The sequence below is a fragment of the Hydra vulgaris genome, chromosome 02, assembly GCF_038396675.1.
Source record: "Hydra vulgaris chromosome 02, alternate assembly HydraT2T_AEP".
In the NCBI taxonomy this organism is placed as follows: Eukaryota; Metazoa; Cnidaria; class Hydrozoa; order Anthoathecata; family Hydridae; genus Hydra; species Hydra vulgaris.
This window is the reverse complement of record NC_088921.1, coordinates 19,082,458-19,102,500: the sequence shown is the minus strand read 5'-3', so window position 1 is coordinate 19,102,500 and position 20,043 is coordinate 19,082,458. Positions and strand designations below refer to the sequence as shown.

At 27.2% G+C, this 20,043-nt stretch overlaps 1 protein-coding gene across 1 annotated transcript in view; it reads right to left on the bottom strand.

Annotated features, from left to right (window-relative positions):
- The window catches only part of LOC101239170 (guanine nucleotide exchange factor VAV2), an 85,233-nt gene extending 67,139 nt beyond the window's left edge, over window positions 1-18,094 (bottom strand). Inside the window, exons 1-5 of the mRNA XM_065790264.1 lie at window positions 18,010-18,094; window positions 17,710-17,934; window positions 17,378-17,633; window positions 10,753-10,869; window positions 866-927 (exon numbers count right to left, since the gene is read on the bottom strand). Of these exons, the coding sequence (XP_065646336.1) occupies window positions 866-927; window positions 10,753-10,869; window positions 17,378-17,587 (389 nt within the window). The 5' untranslated portion in view covers window positions 17,588-17,633; window positions 17,710-17,934; window positions 18,010-18,094. The remainder of the gene's footprint in view (window positions 1-865; window positions 928-10,752; window positions 10,870-17,377; window positions 17,634-17,709; window positions 17,935-18,009) is intronic.
- Window positions 18,095-20,043: the final 1,949 nt, after the last annotated feature.

The window sequence follows — 20,043 nt, the reverse complement described above, 5'->3', positions numbered from 1 at the left end:
AGGTTTGCCTGGTATTGATATTTTGTCCAATTGCTACCATTTTATTCAATGAAACTTTATTAGTACAGTAGTAATCTATAATACTTAAATTGATTTCAAAAGCTTTCCCATTAGATGGCGATATATGTGGAACCAGGTTATTTTATTAGCGAGACACATGCTTTGTGGTAGTTGTTTAATGGTGGTATAAATAGGGTTTGTATAGGGTGGTATAAATAATTTTTTTCCTACTCACAAAAGTTTTATCTTCTAGCCCATCCAAACAGAGGCATCATACAATATTTAACTTGTCTCAAGTTTCTTTTTCCCATTGCATCTTCACTCTCTCACATTGCACATTATTCTAATTGGAAACATTGGAGAGATCATCTACTGCTACTAGTTCCAAGTCTTTCAAAGCCACTGATGCTACTGCTGCAGCCAATCTGTCAGAGAGCCCATAACTGTTGCAGGCTCTTGGCAATGCTGACATTTTTGTCAAAATACTGGTGATAGTCAAACAGAGAATTTAACTACCATCATCTTAGTTCTATGTGTTGACATACAATCTTCACTTTAAGAATATGTATCTAATTTGCTCTTATCAGCAGTGTAATATTATGCAAATTAAATATTATGCAAAGCATTAACTGGTTTACTAGAAAAGCTTGTTACACAGACAAACCTTGTGTTTTTTACTGTAGTAGCAGTCGTCCAATGGGCATTTGCATGTTGTGATGTTGAACAGTTTCAAATCGTTTTTAAATTATTTATTCTAAAAAATTATTTATTTAATATCTTTAGTATTTTGTTAAATTAAAAAAAATTTTAAAAATTTTAAAAATTTTTTGTTTAAAAATATAAGCAGTTATAAAAGGCAACCTACTTGAGTTTGGCCACTACTTTTGCCTCATGTGTATGTGATAACAATGATAAAGTATGGATAACCTAAAATTAAAAAAACTTAAGACATTTATTTTTATAATAAAAAACAATAGTAAAGTAGAATAAAAATCTTTGCTTAAAAAACTTTAAAAAACTTAAAAAACCAGCAGTTTAGTATAAAACGCCATTGACAGAAGCTATTCTAGGAAAACAATTTGGGCAGTGGTACCTCCCATGCTGGGGCTTGCCATAAGGAAATTTGGCAGAAACACTGCCATATGTAGGCCTTTTTTTGTGAAAAAATGCCTACATACATGGGCAATTTCAATAATAATTTTGCTGTATATAAAAAAAAAGGTCCTCAATTTCTGAATTTGGGCAGCATCCAAATACATTCAACGCAGTCTAAAAGGGTCTAGAATAGCCCCTGATTAATGACATCATACTGAAATAATAATCTGTAAAGGTTTTAGTACATACATAAACAGAAGGGTTGAGTTCAGACAAGTGCTATCCAGATACAAAAGACATTCATTAACACAAAAAAGTTATGTTTTTTTTCTGGAAAACTGCTTATATTAAAGTCAGCTCACAGTTACACTTCAAACTTGAAATGTTAAAAATAATATCTTTTATATGTGAAACAATTGAGTTTAAAACTGAAATTTTTTTTTAAATAAAATTTATTATTTTTTTGAGACGAAATTTTGAGATAAAGTGCAATTAAATAAAATAACATTTTGGTCAAAACAAATGAAAGTATCAAAACAAATTACATTTAATCAAAAGTATCAAAATACATGGGCTTATGTGATCACTAGGCCTTCAAAGCTGAAGATATCCAGAAATATACAACAATTAATTGTATAATATGTTTCTAGATATCTTGGTTGTTTTTTTTCAATCTTTTTAAATATCTTCAGGTTTTTCTTGGTAGTTTGCAAGTAAAGTTTTAAAAATATATAGAAACTAAAACGTTATCTAAATAATTGGATTCGTTTTAAGTTCTCCTCATTCTGCTCAAATCATTTTATGATGGAATATATTACTGATATTTATAAGAAAATAATGATGATAAAACCAAAGTGATTGCTCGACACAGATAAAGCATACACACACAAATGGAATATATTAATTTTGGCGGCGCAATAAAAACACTCATTAAGCATGCCAAAAATTTTGGAAGAGAGAAAAGTTTTTTTATTGGTCATTAGAGAATTGAACATCATTGTAAGTTACTTTTGAGTAAAAATTCTTCAAAAAACAAGGTGTTGCAACCTAAATCAACAAATTTGCTGAAATTGTTGATTTTGGGTGAAAATTTGTGGGGGAGGGGGGGGGAATGCCGGAAATGTGTCCATTTACTATTACCCTTATAAGGTGCTTGTAGTAATTTGGGGAAGTTTAAATTTGGTACCAAAGGAGGTAAACCTGCTTAATTGCAGGTTTACCTACTTTGGTACCAAATTTAATTACATAACAGTTATGTCCAATTTTCATTACATAACAGTTATGTCATTTCCATCATTATTTTCATTACATAATAGTTATGTCATTAAATATAACAATATTATGTAATCTTTATTTTTTTGATTGTTTTATGGTTTTATTAAAATAGTGATTATCTCATCAATAAAATAAGTATAATAATATCCAATAAATATTACCTTTTAAATTATATAACTAAATATAATTAATTTAGTTATAATCTTTCAACCTAACTTTTGGTAGATAATTAGTAGAGAATTAAAAATAATTAGTAGATAATTAGGCATTTAAAATATGTCTATTAAAACTAATAGCTGTTTGTTCAAGCAATATTTTCTTTATAAACATAACTTTATTTTTATTTTAAACATTGTTTGTGTTCAAGTGTACTTTGCTCATTAGGAATATTGTATTTAAGATTGCTTCTATTTATGTGTTTAGATTATAGCTTTCATTCAGTTCTCTTTCATTCCTTCATTCAGTTTTATATGGATAACAAAATCAATTGTTTGTTTGTAAATGATTATGGAGCTTGTTATAAACAATCATATGCGGTAGTGGTGTAGTGGTAGAGCGCTCGCTTTATAAACGAGAGGTTCCGAGTTCGATCCCCACCATGTCCCTGGTAGCACCGCGCTCAACTTGTTTCTCCGCGCAGCAGCCTTGTTCGTCAAGGTTCGTGTTTTGGAGTTATAGAGTTGAGAGAGGGTTATAACCACAATTAAGTAGCCTCCTTATCTGTAGTGGCCTTCTGGGCCTTGGGGAGGTGAAATAACAAAAAAACAAAAAAAATAAATAAACCCAAGTAAGAAATTAGATTGAAGATATTTACAGGAATGATCATGGAATTATTAGGCAATAATATATACATATATAATAATGACATAAATTACTTGTAAAATAAACAAACTTGAAAGAAGAACAAATTACTAGTAATGCACACACCATTGTGATATGTTAATATTGAGATATGAGAGTAATCAGCTGCTGTAATTTTATGATTGGTACAATACTTGTCTCACATCAAAGAGCCTCAAAAAGTAACCTAAACTTTGTAATGTTCTTTTATAAAGTACAACAATAAAATTACTATTTTTCTATTTTTTTTTATCTTATCGAATTCAACTCATCTTTTACAACCTCTAACTACAATTTATATATAATCACAGAACCATAACAATTCTCATTAAAACCCGTATAAGCACATTAACAATTACACATTAAACCATACAAACATTTTAACAATAATTACTGATTACAAAATACTTAAACTATGAAACACGCAAACGTTACCATGGAATTACAAAAGGATCACAAAAATATTCTTCTTCCTTTTTGTCCACACCTTATTTTGTTGACATCATCTTCCGTTATATTTATGCCATCAGCCATCATTTTTTTTACTACCTTCGTTCTACGTTTTTACGATCTTTGCTCTACAATATTTCTTTCCACGATCTCTGTTTTTACAACCTTTGTTTCAAAATCTCTGTTCTACAATCTCCGATTCACAAATTACTAGCATATGCACACATCATCATGAAATGTTAATAGTGAGATATGAGAGTAATCAGAAAAGTTGTTGTAATCCATTTCTGACTCAGAAAAAAGTGTGTAGAGGTAAAAGTTCATATATTTCCATTTTAATGGGTAATACCATTCTTAATAAGTTGTTTATAAGTTTTTTGTAATAGGATTGGTTCATTTTCATAATAATAGTATAATTAATGTTATTTTATTTGAGTAATATAGTTTTTCTTTTCAGCATCTCTACATGTGATTACAATGAATACTGTGTTAGAAGCAGAAACCGTAGGTTAATATCTTATACCTAGAAAAAAGTTGTGTCCAACCTTTTGAAGTAAAGTTATAAAACGTTTATCAAAAAGTAAAAATAAGAGTGAAAATAATGATAAAGATTTTGATATTGTTAGTTCTTTTAAGAACATTGAAAATAATAGATGAAGATTTTGATAGATGTTAGTGAAACATCCATTCAAAATAAAAAAGAGAGTGTAAATACACACTTTACAGCTGCTGGAGTATCTCCTATTAAGGTCAAAGGATTGCATAAGTCAGGTAATATCAGAGAAAGTAAACGAAAATTGAATTTAAAAAAAGTTTCTGAAACATTACATGTAACAAACTATGTAGCTTAAACTGCACGTAAATTAGCATTAGAAAAAGGTGTTTTAGCCATGTCTAATCTTAAATTAGGAAAAGTTCAACTGGTCAAGTCTTTTTATGAAGATGATCAATATAGCCATATAATGCCTGGTAAAAAAGACTATGTAAGGATAAAGAAAAATGTTCACATGCAAAAATGTTTGCTCTTATGTAATTTAAGCTAACAAAATAACAAAATAAGTAATTTAAAGGAATTGTTTGTTGCTTTCAAAACCATGAACCCAGACATGAAAATAGGGTTTTCAAGGTTTTGCATTTTGCGATCAAAATGGTGTATTACTGCTGGTGCTTCAGTAACACATTCAGTATGCGTCTGTGTTATTCATCAGAATTCAAAACTGCTTTTACATCCTCTTGGTGTGACATACAAAGAACTGTTACCTTATATTGTATGTGACATGATTAATAAAGATTGTATGATGCAGAAATATGAAAGATGCCCAGCAACTATGAATGCATTGGTTGAAAAACTTTATTATTTACTTGGAGAGTTTGAAAATGACGATGAAGTAGAATTTGAACAGTGGACAACAACAGTGGTCAAACTTAACACATAATAAAGAGCCAGTGTCTTAATACATTGAACTAGTATGTAAAAAACTGACCAAACTTGCACCACACTCATATTTAGCTAAGAGTCAAGCATCATACCTGAGATCAAGAAAGGAAGATATGAATGAGTTAAGCATTTATTATTATATATTATCAATTTACAATGTACTTCATCTTGAGATTATCTATTTCAAAAAATAAAGTTTTTTAATCACAAATCTTATTGTATTGTTTCAGATGATATTATGCATGATGTGAACATGGTGTATAAAATTATTGATGTTGTCAGCGATGATATTAAAACAAATCTACCTAACATAAAAAATATTGAATACTTTTCAAATGGGTGTGCAGGTCAATATAAGAATTGCAAAAATATTTTGAATCTTTGTTTCCATTTTGAAGATTTTGATCTTTCTGCTAAATGGAAATTTTTTGCAACTAGTCACTGTAAGCAACCTTGTGATGGGATAGGTGGTACAGTCAAACATTTAGCAACACTAGCAAGCTTGCAAAGAGATATGGAAATCATATTTTATCTCCACAAGCAATGTACAAATATTGCAATAAGAGATTTGAAGGTGTACATTTCGTTTATATATCATTAGAAGATTTAACTTTGGTGAGAAACACTCTTAAGGAACAATTGGATACTGCAAATACTATACCTGGAACACATAGTTACCATTAGTTTGTACCACTTGTTTATCAAAAGGCAAAAAAATATATATTTAATATACCTTTTTTATTATCTTTAAAAAACATGCATAATTTTTATTGATAAACTCGAATAGATTTTTTATTTGTGCGGAATCAAAAATATTTTTGTTTTATTTTGGACTTACAATTTTCCTATAATGCCTTCAATAAAACATGTTTAACAAAATAAGTAAAACGGAATAAATGCATAAATTGCTTTTTTTTCAAGATAGGTGCAAAGCTATGCAATGTTGATGAAGATTTTGCTTTCATTCATGAAGATTTTTCATTTCATTTCACTGCTGTTTAAGTATAAATAAACTATTGCGCAGCAAGGGCTTCTTTCAACCCCTTTTTTTTTTAATGTTTGCATTTTTTTTTTTGATACTTGCTTTTTTTTTTAATTATTTTTTCTTAAAAAAAAAACATTTTACTAATTGATATTCTGTCTGACTTTTGGTGTGAAATTCGGAAAGTCAGACAAGAAAACTTAGTTTAAATAATCATGTTAAAATAAATTTTATCCAAACAGTTTTAATGATACTTAAATGTGCTAGTACAAAAGACAAAATTTTCTCAACTGGACTTTGCATAAAAAAGACAAACATCACAACGCCTACCTTTTTACTAAATACCAACAGATATGTTAAGATTAAATGCTGCAGTGATAGAAGATTTGGCTTTTCTTCAAGATCAAAGAACATTGAGAAGTGCAATGAGTGAAAAGTATTGATATTGAGTAAGACATTGATATAAAACAAAAGGAAAATTAAAACATATGGAAGGTATGAAGAAAAATGTAAAGTTAATGAAAGTTTTAGATTAAATTAGAAAATCAATTTAGATATGGATAAAGTGACCTCTCATGACTCAGATGAATCTGAGGCATCAGGTAAATTCTTAAACTTTAATTCAAAAAGTTTTAAATAACTATTTTTAATAATGGTTTAATCTAAACATTATAAAGTTTAAATCAAACCATTCACTTTATAAAGTCATTAAAACATTTTGTTAGTTAGGTTCTACTTCTATTTATATATATATATATATATATATATATATATATATATATATATATATATATATATATATATATATATATATATATATATATATATATATATATATATATATAAATAAATAAATAAATGTATATTATATATATATATATATATATATATATATATATATATATATATATACATGTATATACTATTTGTAAGCGACCCCTGGTTAACAAATAGTAAGCAACAGGGGCTGATATTTGACTGGGGCCGGGGTCAGGTTTGATTAACCATTGAAATTCATGTAATGTTTATAAGTACATATAGATGAATACCTATATGATATATATATATATATAAATATATATATATATAAATATATATATATATATAAATATATATATATATATATATATATATATATATATATATATATATATATATATATCAGTCGTGGACAGGAAAGGTGTGCGATCGTACTCTATTCCTGACCACGTATTTATTATTTTTTTGCAATAACTTAACCACAGCTTTTTAGCTTTTTGAAAACATTTAAAAAATGCGCTAAATAAAGTAGAAGGTAATAAAGCGAGATATTGCTTTTAAAGATTGTATGCTATAAAAGACATTGATTTAGATTATCGAAAGATATTATTTTGTTAAAAACATTTTTTATGATGAGAATAAATGTTTTTAAAACAATTCGAACAATTACTTTTATAAAAACTACGAAAACAATTTTTTTAATAAACTTTTTAATGAATCCATAAATTTAATTGAATAGTCGAAAACATAACAAAGTTTTTTTTTGTTATACTATGTAAAATGTTTAATAAAATTTGTTGACACAAATGCTTTTAAATAAAGTTTGAAAACGCTATTAAATAAATTGTCATAGAATATTAAATAAAACTTTTATTTATTTCAAAAGTATTTTTTTTAATGATGAATTTTTTTTTTAAACAATTTGTATTTTTAATTTTATAAACAACAACGACAACGAATGTGTTACAATAAACTTTTTTTAAAAACACTTTTTGATAATTTAAATAAAGTTAGTTTTTTATTAAATGATGATTAGATGTAAGTATTTTTTTATTTAAAAGAGTTCGCCTAATATTATAAAAGTATTAAAAAAGATCGAAGTTTTATAGTGCGTTGCGTTGGTTTGAAAAGGTTATTAACTGAAATTTTATGTATTAGGAGAATTTAAAAACAATCTTTTTATTTTTTAATGTTTAATTAAAATTGTTCATATTTTTTTTTTTTTATGTATTCTTTTTTTCATTGATATATAAAAATACATGAATAAATAAAAAATAATCATATAAATAATTTTATTTTGACATTAAAAAAAAAAAAGATTTATTTGCTACTTTCCCGATATAAAAAAAATCAGTTAGAAACTCATCAAACCAACACAATGAGTTATAAACATAAACTCTTATATGTTTCGGACAACATATAAACTCTTATATGTTGTCCGAAAGTTTTTTTCATATTTTGCTGACAAAAAGTAAAAATTAAAATGCAAGACCGGAATTTTTTTTTTTTTATTAATTGATAGACTGCCTGCCCCAACCAAATCCTCAGTCGATGTAGCAGCACTCCCTTGTGAGTCAGGCTAAAAGATAGTAGATGTAGCAGCACTCCGTTGCGAGTAAGACTATTTGTCAGTCGATATAGCAGCACTTCCTTGCGAGTCAGGCTATTTGTCAGTCGATGTAGCAGCACTCCATTGCGAGTCAGGCTATAAGATAGTCGATGTAGCAACACCCCGCGCATGATTTACAGTAAAAAAAACAAAACATTTTATTAAAAAAATTAAAAATAAAAACATTTTATTAAAAAAAATAAAAATAAAAACATTGTTTTTATTGTTAAACATTCAGAATGTTTTAAAAACATTCAGAATGTTTTTAAAAACATTCTGGTCAATTAAATTTGCGGTTTTTTTTTAAAAACGATTATTTTGTAATTAAATTAATGGTTTTTACTTTCTGACAACACGCAAATGTTGGACGAAAGTCAAAAGTAATTAAAAGTGACGTATGTGTTGGCGTAAGAATCATTTTTTTCATTCCGTGCTTCCCAAATGCAACAAACTATATATATATATATATATATATATATATATATATATATATATATATATATATATATATATATATATATATATATATATATATATATATATATATATATATATATATATATATATATATATATATAATTACTACTGTGATCAAAAAGTAAGGTGAATTTTTAATTTAAACTTCCCGCCTTATTCGAATCGTCCAATCTTTTTTATTTTTAAGTTGGTAGGAATGTCATTAACATTTGCACCAAATTACATGTCAAACTCATAATTATTATTTTTTGTTTACGCTTGTTTCTGAAGTACCAAAAGTGCATTCGGCGATTTTCACGATGTCGGTTAACCATTCGAGACCTTGCTGACATGGTTGGAATATCATTTGGGTCGGTGCAAGCGATTTTGAAGGATCATTTGGGCCTCATCAGACTCAAATCACGCTTGGTGCCGAAATTTCTCAATTTCTTTGAAAAAGAGCGTCGCGTTAAAACGTGTGAAGCAATGCTTTCTGACTATCAAGACATCTACAAACAAATTATTACTGGCGATGAGACTTGGGTCTACGCATACGACCCTGAAACAACCGACCAATCGAGTGAGTACCGTGAAAAAGGCGAGCCGAGACCGAAGCAACCACGTCAAAGTCGCTCAAAAATCAAGGTCATGTTGACTGTTTTCTTTGATTATTGTGGTGTCGTGCACTACGAATTCCTTCCAACTGGCCAAACTGTCAACAAGGAATATTATTTAAGCGTTATGCGACGTTTGCGTGAAGCTATTCGTAAAAAGAGACCGGAATTATGGGCCAATAACTCTTGGATTTTGCACCACGATAATGCGCCTTCGCACACAGCACTGGTTCTTCATGAGTTTTTCGCCAAAAACTCTACCCATGTTGCTCCACAACCACCGTACTTGCCCGACTTAGCACCGTGTGACTTCTGGCTGTTCCCAAAGCTCAAGAGACCACTCCGGGGAAATTGTTTTGAGTCCATTGAAGAGATCCAACGTGAATCGGCACGCGCATTGAAGGCTATCCCTACCGAGGACTTTTCGGCATGCTTCGAAGACTGGAAAAAACGTTGGCAAAAGTGCATTGGGGCCGGGGGGGGATTATTTTGAGGGGGACGATACAGATTTCGAAGAATAAATAAAGATTTTTCATTTTATAAAAAAATTCACCTTACTTTTTGATCACAGTAGTATAATGAATTTATTATTGCCCTGTTATTTAAGAAAATTTAGCACTCTATTTGCATAATACACTGACATAATTTATATGCAAATGCATATATATATATATATATATATATATATATATATATATATATATATATATATATATATATATATATATATATATATATATATGTATATAATAAATTAACTTATTATTGCTCTGTTATTTAAGAACATTGAGCACTCTATTTGCAGAATACACTAACATAATTTTAGTATATCATAATTCAGCGTGTGCTTTAATTTTTCAGATAAAAAAAGAAAAAAACGAAGAATAATAAAAGAATGCCCCATGCCAAACTCTTAGTTGATGTAGCAGCACTCCTATGTGGCAGCAGGCTTTAAGATAGTCGGTGAATGTACTGAGGCCCCTGCAACTTCCTGTTTATGTATGATGTCATTTGTGTTCGCCTAATATTGCATTTATATTTGATTTATTATATATAACAGTAATAATGATGTATAATATGAATTGTTATTATTTATATATATTAGTTATATGTATTAACACTATGACCAAATTTATTGAGAACTTTAAATATATATTTTATTTTTATATTATTTCTATAAAAAATTATAAAGCAAGGGTCTTCAAACACAACTATTGTATATAAAATTACTTACAGCCTGGAAATTTGAAACATCATAAAGATCATTAGGACTAAATAAGTTCTTAGGATCAAGCTTAAAAGCATTAGAGCACGCACTCAAAAAAGCTCGTATGTTTCGTAGACACAGAAACTAAAATGAGAAAAATCAAAACAAATTATGAAAAAATACTGTAAAAATTAAAATAAAACCTTTAACTAAAAATTTTTAAAATATATCAAAACTTTTTTATCTGACAAATTCTATTTTTAATGTATAAAAAATATACACACAAAATTAAAAATTGAAAATAACAACACTTTTTTCTTTGTAAATGGCAGGGATGCGGAGTCCCAAAAAGACTCCGGCTTAATATCTCTATTTTTTCCTGGTCTCTGGTGTCCAGAAGCACTGGAAATGTTGGTTAACTTATAATCTGCTATATAAAAAAAACTCATGAAGTTTATTGACTTAAAATATACTGTTTTTAAGACCGGAGTACTGGAGTCCTGTAGTCCTTGCACCATTATACCTAAGGACTCTGGGTTCAAAAAGTGATTGCTTCTCTAACCTAAAAGTCTTAATTTTTTTTACCAATAGTAGTCCATAAGCATTTTTTATATTATTAAAGCTTGTGGATACCAAAAACTAAGAAGAAGTAATCTTTTTGTGAAATTCAAATCTGGAGCCCATTTTGGGACTCCGCATCCCTGGTAAATGGTCAATTTTTCGATTTCACTTGATAAAATTTTTTTTTTTGAATTGTTATTTCTTTAGTGAAATTTTTTGTAATATATATATCAACCATTGGAACTAGAAAAAATGAGGTTGGCAATAAATTGCCAACCTCATTTTTCTAATTCCGAGGGTTGTTAGAGGTCAGCATCAGGTCAGCATTGCTAAATGCCAACCCTAATTCTGAGGGCTGATATATATATATCAAGCCTTCCAGGGAAGCGCGTGCAGTCGCACGCCTTGTTATTCCATGTTTAAAGTAATTTTTTTAGACAAACTAACCATGGCAGTTCGTATCTTTCAACTTATAAAGCATTTCGATAATATGCTGCACTTAAAAAAGCTAAACTTATCTACTAAGAAAAAAAAAACAATCCTGAAAAAAGAAAACAAAATTGCAACGAAATATCAAATTAAATAAACTAGAAAATTTAATAATTAAAAAAAATAAATAATTTTTTTTTTTTTAATAAAATTTTTGTATGGCTTTTGTGTTTTTTTAGAGCCGTTGAAAAAAACATCTTTTATAACGATTTAGCAACAATTGAAAGTTTTGATATGCAATTTATTCATGATTTTTATTAGTCCATATAATTAAGAAACTAATTTGCTGCGTATGCTAGAACTATGAGAAATTTTGTTAATTTTTTTTCTTACGTTTATTTGTTTTCTACGTCTTTTTGTTTTGACATTTTTTTCTCAATACTTATATAATAGGAAAATAAGAAAATAAATTGTTATTTATTTGTAAAATATATATTATTTAATTAATAATTTTTGTAATGACGGAATAAGTTAAACAAAAGAATAACATGGTTTCTTTAATAAATGCATTTACCGCATACGATGCATGTCTAAAATTGTTTCTTTTAATGTTAATACAAATTATTAGAGATAATGAACATAACAATTGCTCTGTTTAAAAAAAATGAATTCAAAATCTTAAAAAAAAGTTTTAAATAGGCTCCTAAACATTTCGTTAAAAAAGTTCAGTAAAGTAACAATGCACTGGCCACAAGCTTTTGGAGCATTGTCAATAACAATAGTTTATCAGAAAATAAACTATCGGGTTTAAATGCACAACTTGGATAATCCTACAAACCTGCAGAATGTGGGTATTAAAAACAACCAAATATTTTATGTTTAAATATTAGTATTAATGACTTGTTAATTTTTTACATAAAAAACTTGTTAAAAAAATTTTTTTCTTCCCACAAATAGCAATTAGTTTTCTTGCATTTCTGTGCATTGATAAAAACAGTAAAGTTTAGCAAAAACATTTGAAAAACAAATTAAAAAAAATTGTATATCAAAAAACATTTTTGTTATATTCGTATCTACTTTGTTCCTAGACTTGTATCAATTTTGGAAGTGGAAAATAACAAACACCCTAAAAATAAGAAAACAAAAACAGTAAAATATTTAGGTGTATTTATAAATATTCTTTTTTTCTTTTTTTTTGAGTATTGCTATTTTATTCTCTTTAGTTCCTTATAGCTTTATTTTGCCGCAATCTCTTAAAATGATTACTATATAAAAATGTGGTCTAAAAAAATTACTTTAGGCTTTGACAAACATGGCCAAGATGCGCTTCCTGGGAAGGCTTGTGTGTGTGTATATATATATATATATATATATATATATATATATATATATATATATATATATATATATATATATATATATATGTGTGTAATAAGCAACTTTTTATCTTTTAAAAACATTAAAAAAAAAAGTGATTATTGAGTTATATATTGTGACGTTAGAATAATAAGATTTCATCTCCCTTTTGTAATTTTGAAAGAATTGAAGAAAATTTGTTATATTTTCTTGAATTATTAAATTAAAAATTGAAATTGTTAAATTAGAAGATTAAAAATTTATTTCTTTAAATTGATTGCTTAAAGCATGCATTTATTCTTTATTAAGTAATATAGATTAGTACACAAACAAATAGCATATTGTGACATAAAAATGATAGAGTTCTATCTCCTATTTTTACTGTTGATTGAATTTGGCTTTCAATTAATTATTATAATATTCTGGTATTTATTAACTTTAATATATTAATCTTTATATTTTTATTTATATACTTCTTAAAATTATTTGTTTTTGTTATTTTCAACTTTATTTAATGAAATTCGAATTAACAATTAATACTAAAAATAAATAATTTTAAAATTTATGAGAATCATTTTAAAACATAAAAACATATTTTATCATTATAAATAATAACAGCTGTAAAAAAGTCAAATCATTAAAAATCGATCATTAAATTCTCACAAAATTACAAAATGGAGATAGAACTCTATTATTCTAAGGTCACGATCTGTAACTGCAGTAACACAAGTAAAAATAATTTAATTAATCTTTTAGGCTTTTAGGATTTTTTAATCTTTTTAGGCTGTTCATCTTAGCTCAGTAAGCAGCTACAATGTACAATGTACAAGAAAGAAATGTCCATAAATGTAAGAAAAAGAGGTGCAAATGATACTGGTTTGTCCAAGAAAGGTGTCCCTGCAAAGACATTTTGTAGTAGAATTGGTGGTCAACTATCATTGAGTTCAACCACAAGTAAAAAACAATCAACAGTAAGGTCTGAAGTTCTACCACAAGAAAAAGTAAATGATTTAATTATCAACTACGTAATAAGTGAATTTCGACCACTAATAACAGTTGAAAAACAATCATTCAAAGATTTAGTCACCCATCTTTCTCCCTCATCCACAGTTATGTCTCGTCCAACTCTTAGAAAAAAACTAGAAAGTAAATTTGAAATTATATTAAAAACAATTAGAGATCATATTCAGAAGTCTGTTTCTATATGTACTACAGCAGACATATGGAACTGTTTAAAAAGGAGCTATATGGGAGTTACAGCTCACTGGATTAGAGAAGATTTATCTAGAATATCTGTTGCGCTTGCCTGCAAATGCTTTAAAGAAAGTCATATGTTCGACGCAATTGCAGAGCAATTTTTTAATATACATTCAGACTTTGGGCTTGATCATCACAATATAGCTTTTACTGTGACCAGGGATGCGGAGTCCAAAAAAGACTCCAGCTTTATATCTCTGCTTTTTCCAAGTCTGTAGTGCCCAGAAGCTCTAAACATGTTTGTTGCCTAATTATCTGCTGTAATAAAAAAATTCATGAGATTTAATGACTTGAAATTTGCTGTTTTTAAGCCTGGAGTCCTGGAGTCCCGGAGTCCTTGCCGCCATTATACCTAAGGACTCCGGGCTCAAAAAACGATTGTTTCTTTAACCTAAAAGTCTTAATTTTTTTCCTATTAGTAGTCCATAAACTTAATTAAATTTTTAGAGCTCCTGGATACCAAAAACTAGGATAAAGTAATCTTTTTGTGACTTTTAAATCTGGAGTCCTTTTTGGGACTCCGCATCCCTGACTGTGACTGACAATGGTTCAAGTTTTGTCAAAGCATTTAATAAATGCCAAGATGATAGCGATTTTGATGATAGTGAAAATGTGATATCATTAGAATCAGAACCACAAAGTTCATCAGATGAAGAAGATACATATGAAGTGGAGATGGTTGATGTTGACACCATTCTGACAAATGAGCAAGAACAAACAAGTAACAACAAATATTTACTAAAGCACATGAAATGTGCTAGTCATACTGTGAACCTGCTTGCCACAAGTGACATTCCAAAATTGGTAAAAAATGGACAAGGTTTATATAAACAACAGTACAGGGGAGCAATGGCTAATTGCTCAAAACTGAGGTCACGTGTAAGCCGAAGCACACAAGCATCGGATGCTGTGGAGAATTTAACTAAAGTTTCATTGAGGACACCAGGGAAGACTTGATGGAATTCAACTTATGATACCATATGTCAACTTTTGGAGCCAAAGGTAAAAGAAAAGCTCCCCAAATTATAGATGCATTGAAATTATTGATGCATTGCGTCGTTTCAAACTAGTGGAGTAGGAGGTATTGGAAGAATACAAGCAGTATATGAAACCTATTGCTGATGCTCTGGACAAACTGCAAGGGGAAAATAATTGTTTTCTGGGATTCCTGATGCCAACGGTTCAGCAAATTCAAAAGAAACTTGTAGTTCTTAATACAAAAGTTATCCACAGTGGAAGTTTAACTGAGGGATTGATTTCAAACATAGATCAGTGTTTCCCACATGTGTTTGCATACGATAGTTCATCCAGAATCTATGCAATTACAGCTGCATCTCATCTTCATTTGAAACTGAGATGGGTTCCAGAGGAAAAGGAAAAACTGGGTTAAAAAAAGCCTTCATAGAAGATGCACAAAAAATCAGTTTAGCTGAAAGTTATGCATATGCTGATGAAGCTTCGACATTTGGAACTGATGATTTTTTTTGAACTCGAATCACCAAAAACAAGCTGCATACAAACTAGTCAGTCAGCAGTCACTATCGAGTATTTAAAATATCTTAAAGATGGTTAATACAAATCTTCATTAGCATGTTTGGAACAATATCCAGTTGTTAAGAAACTTTTCAGGGATGTTAATGCAACTGTTCCATCGTCTGTTCCTGTTGAACGCCTATTTTCTAAAGGAGACTTAATTGCTGTGCCATGCCGAAATCGGTTATCAGATAAACATTTTGAACAATTGTTGTTGCTAAAAGCCAACAAACATTTAGATTAGATTTTATTGTCATTTTAAACTTTAGTTTCCTTAAAGCACTCTCAATAGCCTTTTTTTTATTTTTCGCTTTCCAAAAGTATTTTGTATTTTAAATACTTTTATATTGAGTATTTTGTATTTTATATTTTAAATACCATTGCTTGAGTGTATTTTGCATTTGTATTTTAATTACTTTTTTGATCCAGTATTCGTATTGGTATTTTAAAAACTTTTTTGAAAGTATTTTTTACAACACTGTATATATATATATATATACATATATATATATATATATATATATATATATATATATATATATATATATATATATATATATATATATATATATATATATATATATTTATATATATATATATATATATATATATATATATATATATATATATTATATATATATATATATATATATTTATATATTTATATATATATATATATATATATATATATATATATATATATATATATATATATATTTATATATATATATATATATATATATATATATATATATATATATTTATATATATATATATATATATATATATATATATATATATATATATATATATATATATATTTATATATTTATATATATATATATATATATATATATATATATATATATATATATATATATATATATATATATATATATATATATATATATATATATATATATATATATACATCTATAAATAGATGGCTTTGAGAATACAAAAGTTAAAAAAGTAGCAGATGTAAAAATCACAGATGTAAGTTTAGGATGTAACAGTAAAATAACAGATCTGAGTTAACAAACTTAAAGAACTATTCAAAAAAGTTTAACTAATAATATGAACTGCTGAATCTCTAGGATTTTATATTAGACAACACTTGAGCTTAGATGAACTAAAACTAAGGAAGATTCAAACAATCTCAACTCTAATCCATAATCAGTAATTAGAACAGATTTAGAAAAGAGTAATAATCTATAATGCATAGTTCATAATACATAAAAAATATTTCATTCAATACACATAAATAATACTTAACTGAATAAGATAAAGGTTTTAAAAATATTAGAAAAAGGTGAGACAGAAGCAAATTCTTCTTTAAAGAAACACATCGATACCACACAATATATTATTATATAAGTTAATTTTTTTGGTTACTTTTTATACCATTTCTGAGTCTATTTTTGATTAAAACAATTTAAATGACATCGGTAATCAAGTAATTTATAGCATTATTTATTTACTTCATGAAAATCTTTATATAACTAACAATACTTACAGCATGCATTTGAATATTACTAACAGTTGATACATCTCTAACACTTCCTGGCTTCAGTTGATTAGCAACTTGACAAAGAATAACACCATCCCTTAATGAATGTGCAAAGTCAAACAAATCAATGCTCTGTTCAAATGCTTTTCCGTTCATAGGGACAATGTTGGTGGAACGAATCCACTCCTTTGCCATTTCCCATTCTAAAACAGCCATACTTAGGTTTTGGACAGGTTATCACTTAATTAAAAAACTTATTCATCTAAATGAAAGCAATTAACTGATTTAAAAATGACCACTTTTTCTGAGATGTTTTTTTATTTTAGTAGCTTAAATACCTCTCAGTAAATGTTGTCAGAAGAATGACGTTATTCTGTTTACCGGATTCCCATTCGGCGTCCAAATCGATATTATAACTTTTTTTTAAAAATGATAACAAATAAAAAGATATATCCGTAAATCTCCCGTAAAAAATGTGTCGAATTTTTTTAAAGGTTGTTAGAACCAAGATAAAAATGGCGCTTGTATTTTGTGAAGACAAATATCAACGTTTGACCTAAAAACTTTTAAAACATTAAATATTAATTGATGTGTCTCATTATTAATTCTATCTCTTTAATGTAAGATTTGTAACTTACAAAACAACTTTGTAATAAATTTTCAAAACCCACGAACAAGTTTTTCTTTTCCAACTATATCAAAATCTTATTTTTCCCTCTTTATCTAAAAAAATGCTCTAGTTTCTATTGTATATTAACTGGTATAATTATTTAAAACCACTGAAAACAATATTTATAAAAATTTTCTAATAAATTAAAAGTGTTTCTTAATACTATCTTACTAATACTATCTTTCAAATACTATCTTACTAATACCTAGGAATATTTTTTGGTTATGGAATAAAGTTTAACAAAGTATTAAAGCCCGTCAGATGCCACATTTTTTTTGATTTTATGGATAAAACATAAATAAAGAAGTAATTTTGCTTTTTTTCTAATTACAAAAATTATATGACCACTCCTTTTTTAAATTAACAAATCATAGTCACTCCTTTTTTGTGTAAACAAAACCAACTGACCACGCACTGGTGCGCAGGCATTCTCGCACACAATTTTAAACGTTTTCCAATGATGATAATAAAATCCAATAAAGATCCAACTATAAAAAAGTTATTGTTAAAGTTAGATTGTTTTGAATAAACGTTTGAGAAAAAAAATTTTTATATTGATAATGAAAACAACGGTCAACAAAAACCAGATGTTTTTTTATCATTTTTAATGAATAAACAATAATAATGAGGATAAAAAATGCTATAGAAATTGAAGTGTATTAATAATAAATAAATATAGCAATTATGAAATAAAGATATATAGGAGAAAATTTGGGTTTGAGGGGTAATCTCATACTAGAAAATGCTTCATATTGTAAAATTATTTTAGCTGTTTGTTCAGCCAATTTAACTGGTTATAATAAAAAAGAGTATGCTACAACAAGAAAAAGTTGAGAAACCTTGCTGTGTCCTTGGTTACAATGTTCCAAAGTTTAAATTTTAGTCTGATCTCTTTAGTTAATCATTTGCTACACAAGTATGTTAGCAATCATGTTTTTTTTTTAATTTTTTTTCTAAGATTGTCTCAAGACTGAATTCGTTAAAGCTATATATATATATATATATATATATATATATATATATATATATATATATATATATATATATATATATATATATATATATATATATATATATATATATATATATATATATATATATATATATATATATATATATATATATATATATATATATATATATATAACTATATATATATATATATATATATATATATATATATATATATATATATATATATATATATATATATATATATATATATATATATGTATATATATATATATATATATAACTATATATATATATATATATATATATATATATATATATATATCAATCTAACTCATGCGTACTTGATAAACAAAGAACACGTGATCATCTGAGGATTATATAAAGAGAACTTGTCTGACCGAGTTTATTGTGGAAACTTTATAACAAGCGGAAAATATTTGACAGAATTCGGAATGACCGATAATTATGTGCTATAACAGACTCATTATTGTTATGAAAAACAGTTTTTATTTTATCTCTTAAAACATCTTACTATTTAGATTGCCACTTGCTAAATAAATAAAAGATAACAAAATTTCAAACACATTACCAACTCTCCAGTGCCGGCTTTAGTCTTCTAGCCAATCTTGTACCAAATTTTTTCGGTTGCCTCTCACAAATTTTAAAATTTGCTGATAAATTACATGGAAAATAATTAAAAAAATTAAATTGAAAAATAATAAGTTGTAATGAAATGTTTAATTTACATACAACATAAAATGAAAAGTTGTATTTACATAAAAATAAATTTTTAAATTTACAATAACAAAATTACAACATATTAAATAACAAAATTTCTGCCCCAATAAACCTGCCGCCCTCATGCGGCACACAACCCCTCCCTTCTCTCTTTTAAGTCGGTGCTGCGGACATCACATACATCTCGTTCTTCACCGTTTAATCTTCTTCTCCACCGTTTACAAAATAGTGATCTTGCGATCACAACAATAAACAATATATGTAAAGATGCTTCATATTTAACAAGCTT